Genomic DNA, 16,010 nt, shown 5'->3' on the forward strand with positions numbered 1-16,010 from the left:
GAAAAGCCCCTTGGTCGCCACAGCTCCAGTTCCGAGGTTGAAAAGTCCTTTGGTTCCCTTTCTTTAAGATCGAGGTTGAAAAGCCCCTTGTTTGCCACAGCTCCGATTCCGAGGTTGAAAAGCCCCTCGGTTCCCTTTCTTCAAGATCAAGGCTGAAAAGCACCTTGGTCACTACAAATCCAGTTCCAAGGTTGAAAAGCCCCTTGGTCGCCACAACTCCGGTTCCAAGGTTGAAAAGCCCCTTGGTTGCCCTTTCTTCAAGATCGAGGTTGAAAAGCCCTTTGGTCGCTACAAATTCGGTTCCAAGGTTAAAAAGCCCCTTGGTCGTCACAGCTCCGGTTCCAAGGTTGAAAAACCCCTTGGTTGCCCTTTCTTCAAGATCGAGGTTGAAAAGCCCCTTGGTCGTCACAGTTCAAGATCGAGGTTGAAAAGCCTCTTGGACGATATAGCTCTAGTTCCAAGGTTGAAAAGCCCTTTGGTTCCCTTTCTTCAAGATCAAGGTTGAAAAGCCCCTTGGTTATCATCCACATTCAAGATCGAGATTGAAAAGCCTCTTGATCACCTCAGTTATCAAGAATCATTTCAAAGATCATCAGCTATCAAATAGGTCAAGTATTTACAATTTTCATTCTTCTCAAAAGGTAAAGCATTAGTTCTATGTTCCAAAGTTTTAGGTTCGAGGGCTAGGTAATCTTTGAAAATTCAAACTCAATTAAATCATGGCCACTAAAATCAATGTCTTTGTTTTACATTGACATTCGCTTTCCAAGCTCTATCAATGAGGGGCATTCTGTAGACACTCGATTTTGCATTCATGATTTAATCAAGGAAGATGATTGGGGTGACCAATCATATACCAAAATTCATGATTGCATTATATGTATTAATTCATTCATTGTATATCATAAAAATGATCTTGAGGTTCTAACGGTCACGATGGTATGCTCGCTTTCCAAATCGGACCGTCAGATCGAAAGATATCGCAGGATCAAGTTTGCACGGTCAGCATGCATTGTATCTAGGTAGAGTCAACCACACATGATTAATTTAAATTAATTCTAATTGGTTAAACAATTAAAATTAATTAAATAACTTTGTGATTGGTTGATAGTTAGTGTCAAAAATAAGATTGCTTGCATGAGAATAAAGGGGTAATTGGATAACGATAAAATTGTGGATAATCTAGACTTTATCAAGATCTATTTTAGAGTATTTATCTACAAAATGATTGTTGCTGAAAATACCTGAATTATCCAGAAAAGAGTTTAAATTTTAGAATATGGATTAAAAGTGCGTCTAATTGCAAGTCTCAACTTAAGAAAAACTAAAAAAGGAGTCCAAAACGCATTCGAACTCAAAAGTAGGATTGGCACCCATTTGGCACTTTTGGAGTGTCGATCGACACTTTCAAAGTGCCTAATGGCACACATTAGGGTTTTGGACCGAAGGCATTTGGGTGACATTAAAACACATCCTTTTCGATTTTTTAGTGATAAGGACACGTCCTGGTTCGTATTCTAATCATCTAAGCTATTTTTTCGAGTCTCCCAGCCTCTATTTAGATTGGATCTCAAAATTCAACACACTTTTTTATGCTCTCAGATTTCCTCTCTTTCTGACTCCCCTTTCTGATACTCTCTCTTATGTTAAAGAAGTTCTAGAGGCTTTAGTCTTAAGAATTTCATTTTTGTAAGCAAGGATTTTTAGGTTTCAAAGATAATTGCATAAATTTCTTTGAACCCTAAAATATTATCTTAAGAAAAAGAGTACGTCCATGCAAGAGGTAGTTTTTTCTTTACTTTTTCTTCTTCTATCGCTTTTAATTTGGTGATGCATGAATAAATGTTTGTTTAGTTTTGATTTTTAAATGCTCATATCATGTGTTGTCAATATTTTCTCTATTAGAATATGTTTTTGTTGTCAAGATCTATTTTTTTTTGTTTCAAAAATCTGCTTGTTATCATATATTTTCTCAATCAAAAAATTGATTTGCATCTTCATTATATGCAGATCTGGATTTTTCTCAATCAAAAATTGATTTGCATCTTCATTAGATGCAGATTTGAATTTTTCTCAAATAAAAATTTGATTTGCATCTTCATTGGATGCAAATTTGAATTTTTTAAATAATAATAATAATAAAAAAAACTAATTTGCATCTTCATTAGATGCAAATCTGAATTTTTGAAAATTAAAAACTGATTTGCATCTTCATTAGATGCAAATTTGAATTTTTTCAAAACAAAAACTAATTTGTATCTTCCTTATATACAAATCTAAATTTTTTAAATTAAAAAAACTGATTTACATCTTCTTTAGATATAGATCTGAATTTTTGTTAACATAGCAGATTTTGAAATAAATAAAAAAAGTCATGAATAGTTTTGTTTGTTTTGTCTAATGCATGTAGCATAGGTTTATTTCATGAATATAGTTCTCTTCTAAAAAATCTTTTTCTTAATTTATTTTACATAAAAACACAAATTTGATTTTTTTCTAACTCTCTACAAATCTAAGTTTTTTGTTATAAAATATATCTGATTCTTTTTAATACAAACCAAAAACCAATTTTTCTAGTTTTCAAAAACAGATTTTAAAAAACCAAAAGACTTTGTTTTATTTAATAAACACAGATCTGACTTTCCTATGCCAAAAACTATTTTTTTTACATGTACAAAAACAAATTTGATTTTTCTAAACCAAATCAATTTATTTTTTATTTTTTATTTTTTTATATCATAACACAGATCTGAATTTTTTAACAAAGAAGAGGATGCATTCATAAATAGACTTATGTGATTAGTTTTTCATGTGTGCAACATACCATTCATGTCATGCATAAAATGGGTACATTGGTCATGAGAGTCTAGAAGACCAGATCTGTCTGGGCGAAATGGGAGCCTAACACCTTCTCATTCCGTAACCTAACCTCCAAATTTAGTGTCTTTGGATAGGTAAACCTAGGCTTTATCTTTATTTTTATTTTTGGTAGTTTGTAACTAGGACCCAAAGCCATGTAATATTCAATTTACCAAATGTATACTTTTTTATTCAATTAATGAGAATGGAACAATTCAATCATGTAAATTTGTATTTAATTTTTTCTTATTTTTTTGTATAAAAATGAGTGGCAACTCCACATCACTTACCCAAAAACAGAGGTGCCCTAAAAAAGTACCCAAATCTCTTTTTTGAGAGGCATCTAATTTTCCCGGTCCCTCACAACTTGTCAAAATAATATAACTTTCCCTAAATCAGCAATATTTTTTTTATTCCATCTACAAGTACGAAATCCATAAATTCACAATTCATTAGCAGAAAGTTGAACACCATATTAGTAACACAAGAAAAACATAGAGTTAGTAAAATACACAACTGTATCTATTGGAACTTTGAAAATATGACCATTGTCGACTTTATAAGACTAGCCATAATTGTTGCTGAATATAAGCCATGAGTGTGACGAGGTGACTACAACAAGAAGCAATAAAGATTCCAAATTAAGTTCTCTAGCTCAACCAAACATTAGGCAAAAGTTGTGTTTCCTGCACAATCTCTTGTACCAAATGACCATAGAATGAGCCCCTATCCTCCCCCTTCATGATAGAGTAAATAACGATATTGGAATCACCTTCCTCTATTAGTCGCCTGAAGCTTGGTTCTCTTGCGAACACCAGCCTTGCTTACATCACCATTTCTTCCACCTAAAATATGCCATCTATTATATTGCAAACCAACTTATTTGGAGCTCTAGCCTCCATGGCTGCAGTGCTCCATTGCCTGCATATAGATGATTAAAAATGAAATACACAGACATTAGTTGATGAAACTATATCACCTATTCACCTTTAATGGCTGCCTTATATCAAAATTTCCATAAAGACCAAATAATAGCTATAAAGATTATAGAAAAATATCCAAAGCACATCTTTTAACAAATTACTAGTTAACCAAGTAGAGACCCAAGCTTTAATGAGTTTAGGAATCAAGTTATCTACTAAGATAATACAGAACAAAACCACAAAATATCCTACAATGTATGTTCCCTCTCCAGTTGTTTATATGTTTGCTTAAGCAGATTATACTTAATTTAGTGTTCATTTTGAATGCAAAGGCAAACTTTCTCACTAGTAAAGCAAATCAGTGCTACATAGAACCTGCATCAACAATTGTTTGTACCTCACCCTCAAATTTTTTTAGGTCTATTGAGTAAACAACCTTTTGTAATATTAGAAGAAAATCATGATATTTGTATCACCTAATGTAAAACTCTAATTTATGTTTGTCTATGTTCTATAAGTGTTATTTGGCTAAAAATGATTTTGATCATGCATGAGTGGTAATAGCAAATGTTTAAATAGTGCATTGGTCAGCTTGTGTAAAGGCATACCAAAATTCAGTAGTGGTTTCATTCTTGTAGTTTGTCCCCTTTTCCTTTTGAGAAGTGACTATCTTGTTTGATTTTTTGAGGGGTGCTTCAACACTATACCCCGAGCCATTGAGAATATGTATTGTGAAATTGATTAAAATAGGAAAAAAATAATTAATAGAGGAAAAGAGTGGGTTCCATTATGCATAATCTGCAATTTCAGGAGGATGATGAAGGCAGTTTGAAGCCAGTTGCAACACCATCTCATGAAAAATGAAGACAATATCAAATAGAGAGAGAGAGAGAGAGAGAGAGCAGTGATGTGATATCCCAATTAAAAGATTTCACAATTTGAAATGAATTAGGGTTTGTCATTTTGATCTTTACCTTCAACCACAGGCGAAGCAGTTTTTGATCTTTCTCAAAAACCTTTCACCAGTGACTAATGTGACAGGATGCCGAAATGAAATTCATCGAACATAGAAAAACCAAGATGGAAAGCAAGAGAGAGATTATCAGACTTTCGAGAATGGAACGCGAGAGAGAAGAGAAGACTGTCTTTTGGTTTTTTTTTTTTTTTTTTTAATATACGTTACTTGCTTGACCGGTAATTAGTCTCCTATTAAAATTAAATACATGGTCAAGATTATAACAAGCGAAATCTACGGTTCAGATTTAGGTAGGTACTAGGTACCATACCCATAAAAAAAAAAAAGTAAGGGTACCATAGAATGACCCATATTTTTAATATTTAAATATCAGTTAAATATTATTTATTGAACTTTTTATTTATTATTTATTTTAAAGATTGTTTTATGGTTTTTTGTGATGGAAAGTTGCTAATATAGTTTTTGTATTTAGATTTATGATTATGTCATTGTGTCAACAAGGAAGAATATTCTACGACACATAAAGAACAAAACAAATAAAGAAAAAGAGAAGCAAGTAAATAAATTATTTATGTTTTCCTATTTTTCTTTCTCTTTCATCTAGTCTCTCTTTCAACTTACTTAAAACATTTTGAGCCCTAGACAAATTATTTATGCTTGCTTAATTTTAGTAGATTTTTAATATTAAATATTAATTAAATATTTTTTTTATTGAACTTTTTACTTCATTAATGTCAATATGACAAGGTTCTTGCAAGCAAAACAACCTACTGTTTATGAATAACAATAGAAAAACACATACATACGAACAAACTTGAAGAAATAACCACCAATATTTACAGTAAGAAGAATCCAATCTTGGCTTCAAAACACACCTAGGAAATTTAGCCTTAGTTTCAATTTTGTTATAAATAAGTTTATGTGGAACTCATCTTTACCTTCTTCTATAAATAAGACTAAGGGCTCTTGCTTTTTTAGGATAAAACATATTCCTCACTATTTTATGATTATTCCAACGTGTCAATAAAGAAAAATATTCTTTAACACAAATGAGAAAAAATCAAATAAAGAAAAGAGAAACAAATTTATATAATAATAAAAAAAAGAAAAGAAAAAGTGAGAAGCAAGTAGACAACACATTTATTTTTGCTTACTTTTCTTTATATTTTCTCTATTCTCTCTCTTGGGTGACTTAACACATTGTGTGACCTATGGTGATAAATTATAGTGGATTTTTCATATTTAAATATCTGTTAAATATTATTTATTCAATTTTTATTTTTATTATTTTTTTAAAGATTGTTCTTTGATTTTTTTTTTTTTTTTTTTTTTTTTGAGATGGAAATTGAATGTGCAGCAAGCCAGAGAAAAGAATGAAGAAAATTTGGAGGTTCTGGTCTAAGTGCTGATCAACACTTGGCCAAGTGACGATCTACTCTTCTTCCAAAGACCTTTCAGATTCTTTCATTTTTGATTTCTCTCTTTCTGGTTTCAATTGTTATATGATTTTCTCCAAATTTCAACTATTTTTTTTTCCGAATTTATTGGTCCTTAGGCATTATAAATCAATTATGAAATTATAAAATTAATTAAATAAATTATTTTAACAATTGATTTTTACCAATTTTGTCGAGAATCAATTAATGCTTTATCTCTGGATTGAATAAGGTGCACGCAATCTTTACAAAAATCATATCCTCAACCAATAACGTTATGAACATAATTTAAATTGATGACTAAAAATAGACCAATTATAATTAAGAGTTCATAATCACATGTGGTCAGGACCCAACTCATGCAAGTGCATATTATCGTTGAAACTTTTTTGTTTTTGTTTTTTGTTATCTTTCAATCTGGCGATTTGATTAAGACTTGTGAATCATCTTTTCGATCGTTATGACTTCAAAATTTATATCATACATGAAAATTAAATGATCAAAATTACAGTTCACTCTTGTAATGTGATGTGATGGTGATACGTAATGGGATGCTAGTGAGATGCAAATGTAATGCTAGTGAAGTTAAATGAGATTTGCAAAATAGAGTGTTTATAGCGTGCTGGACGCAATGATCGAATTGCCCTGTAGAAAAGATCAAGCCACATCAAGATTTAACAAGTAATGTGTATTCTTGCAATATAATATTTAAACCATGTCAAAATTTTATTGGTTTAAATTTTAAGATAAGGAGCATTAGGTAAATTCTAGAGGATAATTATGATTTTTGAATTTTTTTTAATCAACTTGTAAGATAAATGATTAAATTAAATTTAGAATCCACAAATATTCTAGGGTGTACTTTGGTCAATTAATAGTTTAAAAAGTGACTTAAAACATGTAATTTTACTAAAAATAATTAGAAGATAGATTAAAAATCATTCAAAAGTTGAAATTGGAACTCAACTTTTTTTTTTTTTAAGAAGAATTGGAACTCAACTTTAGATTTCATGAAAAGCATATTTTGCAAAATAATTTCACAACATTACTATTTTAAAAAATAATTTTCAGTAATTTATTACAGTATTTAACAAAAATGATCAGGCTAGAAAATATGATTATTACAGTATATCTTATGGTTACTGATATATATATATTTTATATAAGATAGAAATTCTATTCTAAAAAAATCCAAGTGATTATTAATATTATTTGTTGAGCTTGAGTATGACACAAAACGACCACGTTTTCTCATTACCCTGTGGGTCACCATGAGCATGCATGCATGAGTGGATGTTGATGCATGATGATGTGTCCTCCACCTTCATCAGTTCTTCACCCTCACATCCCAACAAATCTCTCTCTCTCTCTCTCTCTTTCACCTTCTAGGGTTTCTCTACCTCCACTCTCCAAAATCCAAAGATTGAATATCTTCACCAAAAACCCCACAAAAACCCTGCAACTTCTACCACAGTCCCATCCATTTCCATCACATTCACATTCTTTGCTAAACTAACTTTCACTTCCACAACACCAAACCAACCCATCCCATCCCCCAACACACAGTTTCCATTTTTAGCTAGCTAAAAGATAAGCCCTCAAACCCCACCCATTCATGGCCAAGACCAAACCTGGCAAAAAGGACCTCGATTCTTACACTATCAAAGGCACCAACAAAATCGTCAGACGTACTCTCTCTCTCTCTCTCTCTCTGTGGAAAAAAAAAAAAAAAAACCCATTATTTATTTTCAAATTTTATCAAGCTAAAAAAATAAAAACCCTCCAAAAACTCAATCCTAAGCTCAACTCGAGCTTCTGTTGTTACGTTTGTTTCTGTTTCTGAAAATCCAGAATTTGTTTTTTTTTTTTTATTTTAGACTCTAAAAACCCAAAATTAACCCTTATAATAATTTTCTTTTTCCTTTTCTGGAAAACTCAAATCTTTTTGTTTTTAAGCTATGGTTTTGGATTGCATTAAATTTGGGTTAATTTGTGGGTATTGCAGCTGGTGATTGTGTGTTGATGCGACCATCGGACTCCGATAAGCCTCCATATGTGGCGCGTGTGGAGAAGATCGAAGCAGATCACCGCAACAACGTGAAGGTTAGAGTCCGATGGTATTATCGGCCGGAGGAGTCGATCGGAGGGCGGAGACAGTTCCATGGGGCCAAGGAGCTGTTTCTATCAGACCACTATGATGTTCAGAGTGCACACACTATTGAGGGCAAGTGTATAGTACACTCCTTCAAGAACTATACTAAGCTTGAGAATGTTGGAGCTGAGGATTACTTTTGTAGGTTTGAGTACAAGGCTGCTACTGGAGGGTTCACCCCAGACCGTGTGGCTGTGTGAGTTTTCTGGGTTTTGTGTGGTTTTTATTAAATTTTGAATTATTAAGTTTTCTGGGTGAGTTTCTTTGGGGATTGGCATTTCAAGTAATGCTTCTTGGGTTTTGTTTTTGTAGGTATTGCAAGTGTGAGATGCCATATAACCCGGACGACCTAATGGTGCAGTGTGAGGGATGCAAGGACTGGTAAATTAGTTGCATGTTATTCCTTTGTTTTGTACTGAATTATGGCTTCTAGTGTACTTTCCTTTTTGTCCCTTGTCTAAATAAATTAGATTCACTTTTGTTCCTGAATTTATCTCTAATTGAAGGTACTTTTGTACAATAATAACTGAAGTGGTTGCATGTGATTGGTTGCATTTCTGTGGCTTTATCATTGCTTAAAAACTGAAGTGTATGAGTATACATTTACCTATGCTTGAAATGCCTCATCTTGTATTATTCTAGGATCCTGTGATGAGTGTATAACCTACACTATTTCCACTAATTTGCTGATTGACTGAGTAATCTTTTTTAATATGCTGGAAATGCTTATTGCTTCTATTTTTTAAGGCATTCTTGTTTAGGTGGATATATGAATATTGCGATTGAAGACTAAATTTCTAGTGCCATGTTTACCGGTTCGTGGAGAGGTGATGTTTGTTAAAATTTTCTTTTGCTCTTCATCTATTGCAGACAACATATTGGAAATTTGCCCAAAATCTGCATTTGTTTGATAGCGAACACTTTGAGCTCCACATTTATCTGGTAGGGTCAATGAAGCATGTGGAATGTTTCATAATGCAGTTTGAGGTTTATATGATCGATTGCAAAGTGCTGCTTTTTCTTCTTGCTTTTGCTCTTAATGATGTACTTATGTTATCAGAGCAATTTGTTCAGTCTTCAGTGAAAGTCTAGGTGGATCTCAATTGCACATGCTTTTTACATAGAACTTTACTTCTATAGGAATTAAAAGGTATATAATTTAAAGCTGACCTGCAGATTCTATTAGCCATGTTTAGTCTTCAGAACATACATGCTGACTCAACTTCAGAGTGCCAAAATTCTTCTTCTTTCCCACCCCTCTCCCTGCTTTTTTTTTTAAATTACCTTCTGATTGGTCTGTCTATATGTGGTGAGCTGTTATATGACTGGGATCTATCTGATTTTTCTTATTTAGTTTTTCCCATTTACGTAGGTTTATACCGATTTCAATGTCTTAGGACTTCATGTAATCAATTCCTCTGGCATCTCCCCCTTCCCAGTTTACCTGTAACTAATGCTTGAATGGGTTCTTGTGGTTAATATAATATACATCCTTCACATAACTTAGATGTTGCCCTTAGAAGTTGGAAATATATTGCACATTTTACCTTTCACTTCACTTGGTGAGGAATCTTTTTTGGCTAAGAAATTTGTGTCATAACTACCTGCGTTTTATGCTTTCTTCATGGTCTGAGACTCAGATAATGAGCAACATTTGGGAAATATACTAGATTTGTTTTTGGGGGTACATTTAGTTTGTTGTTGATTACTTTAGACCTTTGTAATTTGATATGAGTGGTGAATCATAGGCAAGATTCAATGGTTTGGTTATACTTTTGAAATGAACATAAGCAACTATAAAATCCACCAGATAGAATTGAAGAAATCATATTGTATTGCATACTTAAAGTTAAAAGAGTTTGTTGCTGAAACAAAACAATTAGAATTAAGCTTCAGGGTAACTGGAATGTGTGTTATCCTTATAGGGAACTGTTCAATTGAGAAGATACGTTGATTTGAAAGATGAAGAGAAAGGCCAATCTGTACTAACACTTGAGTATGTGAGGTATAAGTATTGTGGATTATTTTTCCTTTAATGAAAATAAGCGACATTAGGTTTGAGTGGAAATTAGAAATAAAGTCATATAATATTGCAATAAGGATGAAAGCCTTGCAGTATTAATTATACATTGTAACTTGTTACTCATAACATCTTTTGACAAAATGACTTGTTTTCTTGTGTTCATTTGCGATTTTGAAAATGATCCCAAGTGCATTTTTCCCTGTTTGGCATGCACAGAATCAGTCGGATTATAAAAAGAAAATGAAAACCATAAAAAAAAAAATCTATAATCATAATAATAATAATAAAAGCAATCCAATCAAGAACTGCATATCCAGAAAATATTCATCATCCTATCACTGTCTCTCACTTTCAAACCCTAATATATTTAAAAAGATTAAAAAAAAGGGAAAAGAGAGAGAGAGGAACTCCAGGAAAAAAAAAAAAAAAACTATTAGTAAAACCAAACCCTAACTAATCTGGGAGTGTGGAGGTGAAGGAGAGAGAAAGAGAGGCTTGATGGGATCTACAACACCAAAGTTGTTGCCTAGATAAATGAGGCTATAGATCTGATGGTGGTGACTCTGTTCAGGGTTATGCCCTTGCCAGAACATTGGCTGGAGACCTGAAGGGCAGCATGCAGATTGAGGTCGGAGAGAATGGGAACATTTGCACAAGGGAACAATGTGATAGGAGCTGGAGACGAGCTGGTCAGAGCCATGGCGGGTAGAGAGAGAGGGAGAGAAGCTTATTGTTATTATTTGTTTTTGTTTTTGTTTTTTTTTTTTTTTGGTGGGGAAGGGAAGCCTCAAAAAATGATTCAAACTTCTTACAAGCATAAAACATTTTAAGCCTCTTTTGGATTATTTTACATTACTGCAAAAAAGGCTGCCGTTGACCAAAATTTTCAGCTGCACCAAGCAATGGAAAATGTTTTATGCTGAAATAAACAGAATGGGTGTTATCTTTCAAACAACACTTTGGGTGTTAACTTGAAATGCAATTTTTTTGCTCATTCTCATCTAATAATAATGATATCTCATGTACTGTTATTTTGCAGGTTTCATCCTTCTTGTATGGGTATGACCATCGAAGAAGCCAAAAAATTGGATCATTTTCTGTGTTCTGACTGTTCATCTGATGATGATGCCAAAAGATCCTTAAATGTTTTCCCTGTATCACCATCTGTTGAGGCTAAGGTGAGAACACTTGCACTTCATTTGTATTTGTGTGTTAATACGTGTGTATGCGTGATCATTTATTGTCATCCTGGTTATTAATCTTGACAATTAGATTCCAAGTTTTACCCCGCTTAATGGTAATCCTGTTATATATTTAAGGAGGTTGGTGTTGTAAATGCATATGCCTTAAGTAAATGCTTGGTTGTTGTATATTAATATTGTCGAGCTTGCTGGTTAGTAAATGCATATACCTAAGTAAATTCTGGACAGAGTTGAAAGATTTGGTTGGTCCACTTTATTGGGAAGTAATCACAAGAAACTTCCATGATAGTTGTTCATTGTTCCTAATTCTCAATGGAGCTCAATGTGAAGTTGAATTACGTTTCAGAAATTGCTACCTTTGAGGATGTTGATGACATCATATGCCTCAGCAATAATGAAGTTTTGAAATCAGGCAATGCCACAAAGTATTGTTGAGGTTGTGAGGCTTTGGAGGCGTGCATTTTAATGATGTAAATTTGGAAAAAGTTTCAAGCCGAAAATTGAATATAATTTATCTGTAGATCTAAAGGTTGACAGTGGATTGAAAGTATAGATATATGTAATATCTGTTCCTTCTGTGTCATTGTCCATTTTAGTAGATATAGGGTGGCATGGAAAAGGATTTAATCCGAAATTCTCAATGTCCATTAGGTTTTAAGTTTTCTTAAGTTATGTTTTGACTGTCTTAAGTATCTGTTTAAGTATCTGTGATAATCAATGCAACTTTGAGTTGAAAATTAAGAAAGTATATTTTTAGATGCTCTTTGTAACACAACGAAATTGTTCTTTTCCTTGAGGCATTGTTGAGAACATTGGTAGAGGAGCCAAGAGCCTTGTAGCTCAACTCATTGGCACCTCCTAATGTTTCCAAAACATTTAGGATTCAAATTCCCCCTTTCTCATTGTAATTATCAAAAAAAGAAAATTGGTGGAGAGATGGGTGCCCCCCCCTTCCTTTGGCATTTAAAAATTTCCCTCCCTCTTATAATTTTGTTATTTATATACAATTTTACTAATGGTCCCTATGAGAAATTTTTTTGGCATTGCCATTGTTTGAGAACATTCATAGCAAGATATTAATATAGTAGAGCTCTTACCCTTGGTAGCTCTATTAATTCAATGAAGGACCATTTCTTTTTAAATTATAATGAACCTCTTGCCAATGTTTATGCTAGGTGGAGCCAAAGCGCAGGAAGAGATGACTGACTGTGACACATAATGGGGAGGTACTCATTTCTTGCTCGTCTCCAGTATTGTTGTTGTTGTTGTTGTTGTTGTTGTGTGATGTGGAATTGTACAGTGCAGAGAAGATACTGTGCTTGCACAAACCAAAGGCTTTTCTTGTTTTACCATGTTCAAATGTTTGTATGTGTGCTAGACTTAGGAGATGACTTTGTGATCTGTATTTTCCTTGAAGAGCACAATGTGCAAAAAGTGCACGAATCTAAATTAAGCGCAGAATACACAAGAACAAAAAACCTTAAATTTAGGCAAAACTGTGGGCTCTGTTGTGATGTCCTTGTTGCTCGTGTTATTACTGTACGTGCCACCCCAATTTTACTAGCCTTTTTTATTGTCCCTTTATAACCTTTGTTGAGGGGAAAGGTAGATAGAAGATGAATGGGGTACAGTGTTTTTACCCCAAGATCAATCAAATGTTGAATCTATTGATGGCAACTATATCAGTGGCTCAAGATAAGTGGACTTAGGTTATTGTTGAGTTAGTAGGTTATTGTTGATTCTCATTTGAGCCCACTACTGACATCACTTCATCATCTACCATTAGCAACTTGCCACCTCAATGATTGTGAAATATTTTGTGAGGTTTTGGCGTCTCTAGAGTTTTTGATAATGAAGTGGGTTTGCTCTAGCTATCATCCACATCATGATGCCACTGGGTTGACCCGATTTACTGGTGGAACTCTTTCTTTACTCTGGTTGATTTTTCAAAACTCCAAAGCCCTACTTCCAATGCTTTGAGTTATGAAGAATTGAAGATTCACATAATTGCACCTACTTCCTTTTTCAGCTGGAAGATCATTCCAAGAAAACTAGACTATGATGAATTTTGTTCACTTCCATACAAGCAAACTTGTATCATGCAATTGGCATTTTATATGATGTTATTTGTGTTGTATATTATGGACTTATCAAGGAGGCAGGGGATATCCTGGCATATCAGAACTGCTACTTTTTTGTTTTAATAATTAGATAGATGGGGGTAGGGGTATTTGAACATTGGAGAATGTTTCCATTAAAAACACCAGGATGTGCCAACAAATTAAGCTACAAGGTTCTTGGCATCAGAACTGCTTAAAGTTACCGATATAAAGTATGCGAATTTATGTAGTCAATCATCCTACAACGTGCCATGCCCGCCACGAGTCAACATGTCTTATCTCCATTTTGTGGCTATTGTAAGGGCCTTAATTACATTATTAAATAGCGCTTAGGAAACGGCAAATGCCTTGCTATTAACTCATTTTGGCTCACAAAACACAGACATCAGAGTTTGATAAATCCCTTCTCATAGTATTATAGATGTCAAATGTACACCTGAATTTAAAGTCAAAGAGGGAAGGTCAAAAAAAAGAGGGAAGGTCAAATTTTACGAGGTTGTGATTGATATTAATTTTTATTTGCCCTTTTAAGTATACTTGAATTTTAAGATCAGTGTATAAAAAGGGGGGCAATGTTAAAAAAGGAAGGCTAAAGAAAAAAAAAATCATTGAAAAGATTGAGAGCCAGCAAAAAAGAAGTCTATACCTGTATATAGCATTTGTCAGCAAAATCATTGAAATGATTAAGAGCCAGCAAAAGAAAAATGGGAAAAACAGTTGTAATATTAATGTGCCACTATGAACGGGATCATATTTAGCACGTGATTCACTGTCCGCACCATCATAAATCTTTCATTCTAGATTTCAAAATTTCAAGCTGTCATGAGAGTCTGCGGGATCCTTAGGCTTTATTTGGGCGCATGAACGTGCGCAGCTTATGGCCCTGTGTCACTTCTAAAAATTATATAAATTAAGGGATTTGGATCCTCTCCATTTCTCTTTGAAATGAAGAGTGTCCAGTTAAGGGCTGGGATTTAACTAAAATCAATCTATGTCTTGAAATATGCCACATCATTTAAAAGACATTGACCAAACATTTCAAGGAGACTAAGCAGAGCCAAGGAAAACAAACGTGAGTTTCAAAGTGTTCTTTCATTTGACTCTTTGGAGCTCTCTCCTCTCATCTCATCTTAGTTTCTTTCTCACTCTCAACAAAGCCCAGCCATGGCCGACTTCTCCTTGCACGCACATCATTGCAACTGACAGTTCTTATGACCGGAATCACCCCGAAGATTTGATATAAGCTTTCTAAACCCCACCCAAAAAAAATCTTAGTTCAAATTTTGATATCTGATATATGGTTTTGTTCTTTCTTATCTTGTTTTCTTTGTTAAAGAGCATCCTTTTCTTTCATTTATAGCACTAAAGATTATACCTTTCTTTGATTGAAAAATTTTCCTTTCCTTGCTTTAGATCTGTGGTAACTGTAGTAGGTGTATGAGTCTCTCCCATCTCAGTGTCTCTCTTTTTACCCTTGGGTCTCTTTTTCTTTCAATTTTGATCAGTTTGATAACTGTGTTTTCTTGTTGAATGTAAAGCTTGATGATTTTACTTTGATTTGAAATTTGGAGTTTATGGGTATGACCCGAATGCCTGTGATTGAATAAGTGACCTGCTTATAGTTGGAGTGTGATGGGTCTCTTCAAATCTATGCTAGTAGTTTGGTTTTGTGTTTACAAGAATTGATTATTAAAAAATATGTTCTTTTTTGAGAAACCAGACTACAAGCCTGGGCTTCTATTGAAAAAGAAACCAAAAGTTCAGTGAACATCAAACAACAATAAGGAAACTATGTCCTCGGGAGGGGAATTAAGCCAAACCCGAGCACTCCTAAAGCCTTTTGCTTTTTTTGCTATAGCATCAGCCACACAATTACAACAACAACTAGAATGAGTAAATGCAAAGGATTGAAAAACCAAAACTTGAGTGCAGATGTCTTCAATGACGACACTGTGAGATGAAAGGCCAGCATTATTTTGATTTAAAGCAGTGATGACCATTGCTGAATCCCCTTCGTAGATCAACAAGCTTTATACTTTATAATAAAACTCAATCATCAAGCCAATCAAAAGTGAAACAAACAGAGATCCAAGGGGTTCGGTAAACCAAAAAAAAAAATTAAAGAAAAAAAAAAAAAAACAGAGACTCCTACACCAACTACAGCTACCCAAATCTATAGCAAAGAATGGGAAAAAAAAATTCAATTAAAAAAAAGCATAATATTTCGTGCTATAAATGAAAGAAAGGGATGATCTTGGCAAAGACAACAGGAAAAGAAAAGAAAAAAAAATACATAAATTTGATATCAAAATTTCCTTT

General features: G+C 33.5%; 1 protein-coding gene across 1 annotated transcript; it reads left to right on the top strand.

The window, feature by feature from the left end:
- Nucleotides 1–7,526: 7,526 nt before the first annotated feature.
- LOC115955936 (chromatin remodeling protein EBS-like) lies at nt 7,527–13,852 on the top strand. Its single transcript, XM_031074349.1, has 5 exons — nt 7,527–7,882; nt 8,200–8,542; nt 8,659–8,727; nt 11,409–11,547; nt 12,747–13,852. The coding sequence occupies exons 1-5, from the start codon at nt 7,810–7,812 to the stop codon at nt 12,771–12,773; spliced, it is 651 nt and encodes a 216-aa protein (XP_030930209.1). The 5' UTR covers nt 7,527–7,809; the 3' UTR covers nt 12,774–13,852.
- Nucleotides 13,853–16,010: the final 2,158 nt, after the last annotated feature.

The sequence above is a fragment of the Quercus lobata genome, chromosome 8 (assembly GCF_001633185.2).
Source record: "Quercus lobata isolate SW786 chromosome 8, ValleyOak3.0 Primary Assembly, whole genome shotgun sequence".
NCBI classification, from domain to species: Eukaryota; Viridiplantae; Streptophyta; class Magnoliopsida; order Fagales; family Fagaceae; genus Quercus; species Quercus lobata.

Bases quoted from the DNA above. Each gene is read 5' to 3' on its own strand.
- LOC115955936 (XM_031074349.1), top strand. From the start codon at position 7,810: ATGGCCAAGACCAAACCTGGCAAAAAGGACCTCGATTCTTACACTATC. The intron at 7,883-8,199 runs GTACTCTCTCTC...TGGGTATTGCAG, and splicing joins CACCAACAAAATCGTCAGAC to CTGGTGATTGTGTGTTGATG. The intron at 11,548-12,746 runs GTGAGAACACTT...TGTTTATGCTAG, and splicing joins CACCATCTGTTGAGGCTAAG to GTGGAGCCAAAGCGCAGGAA.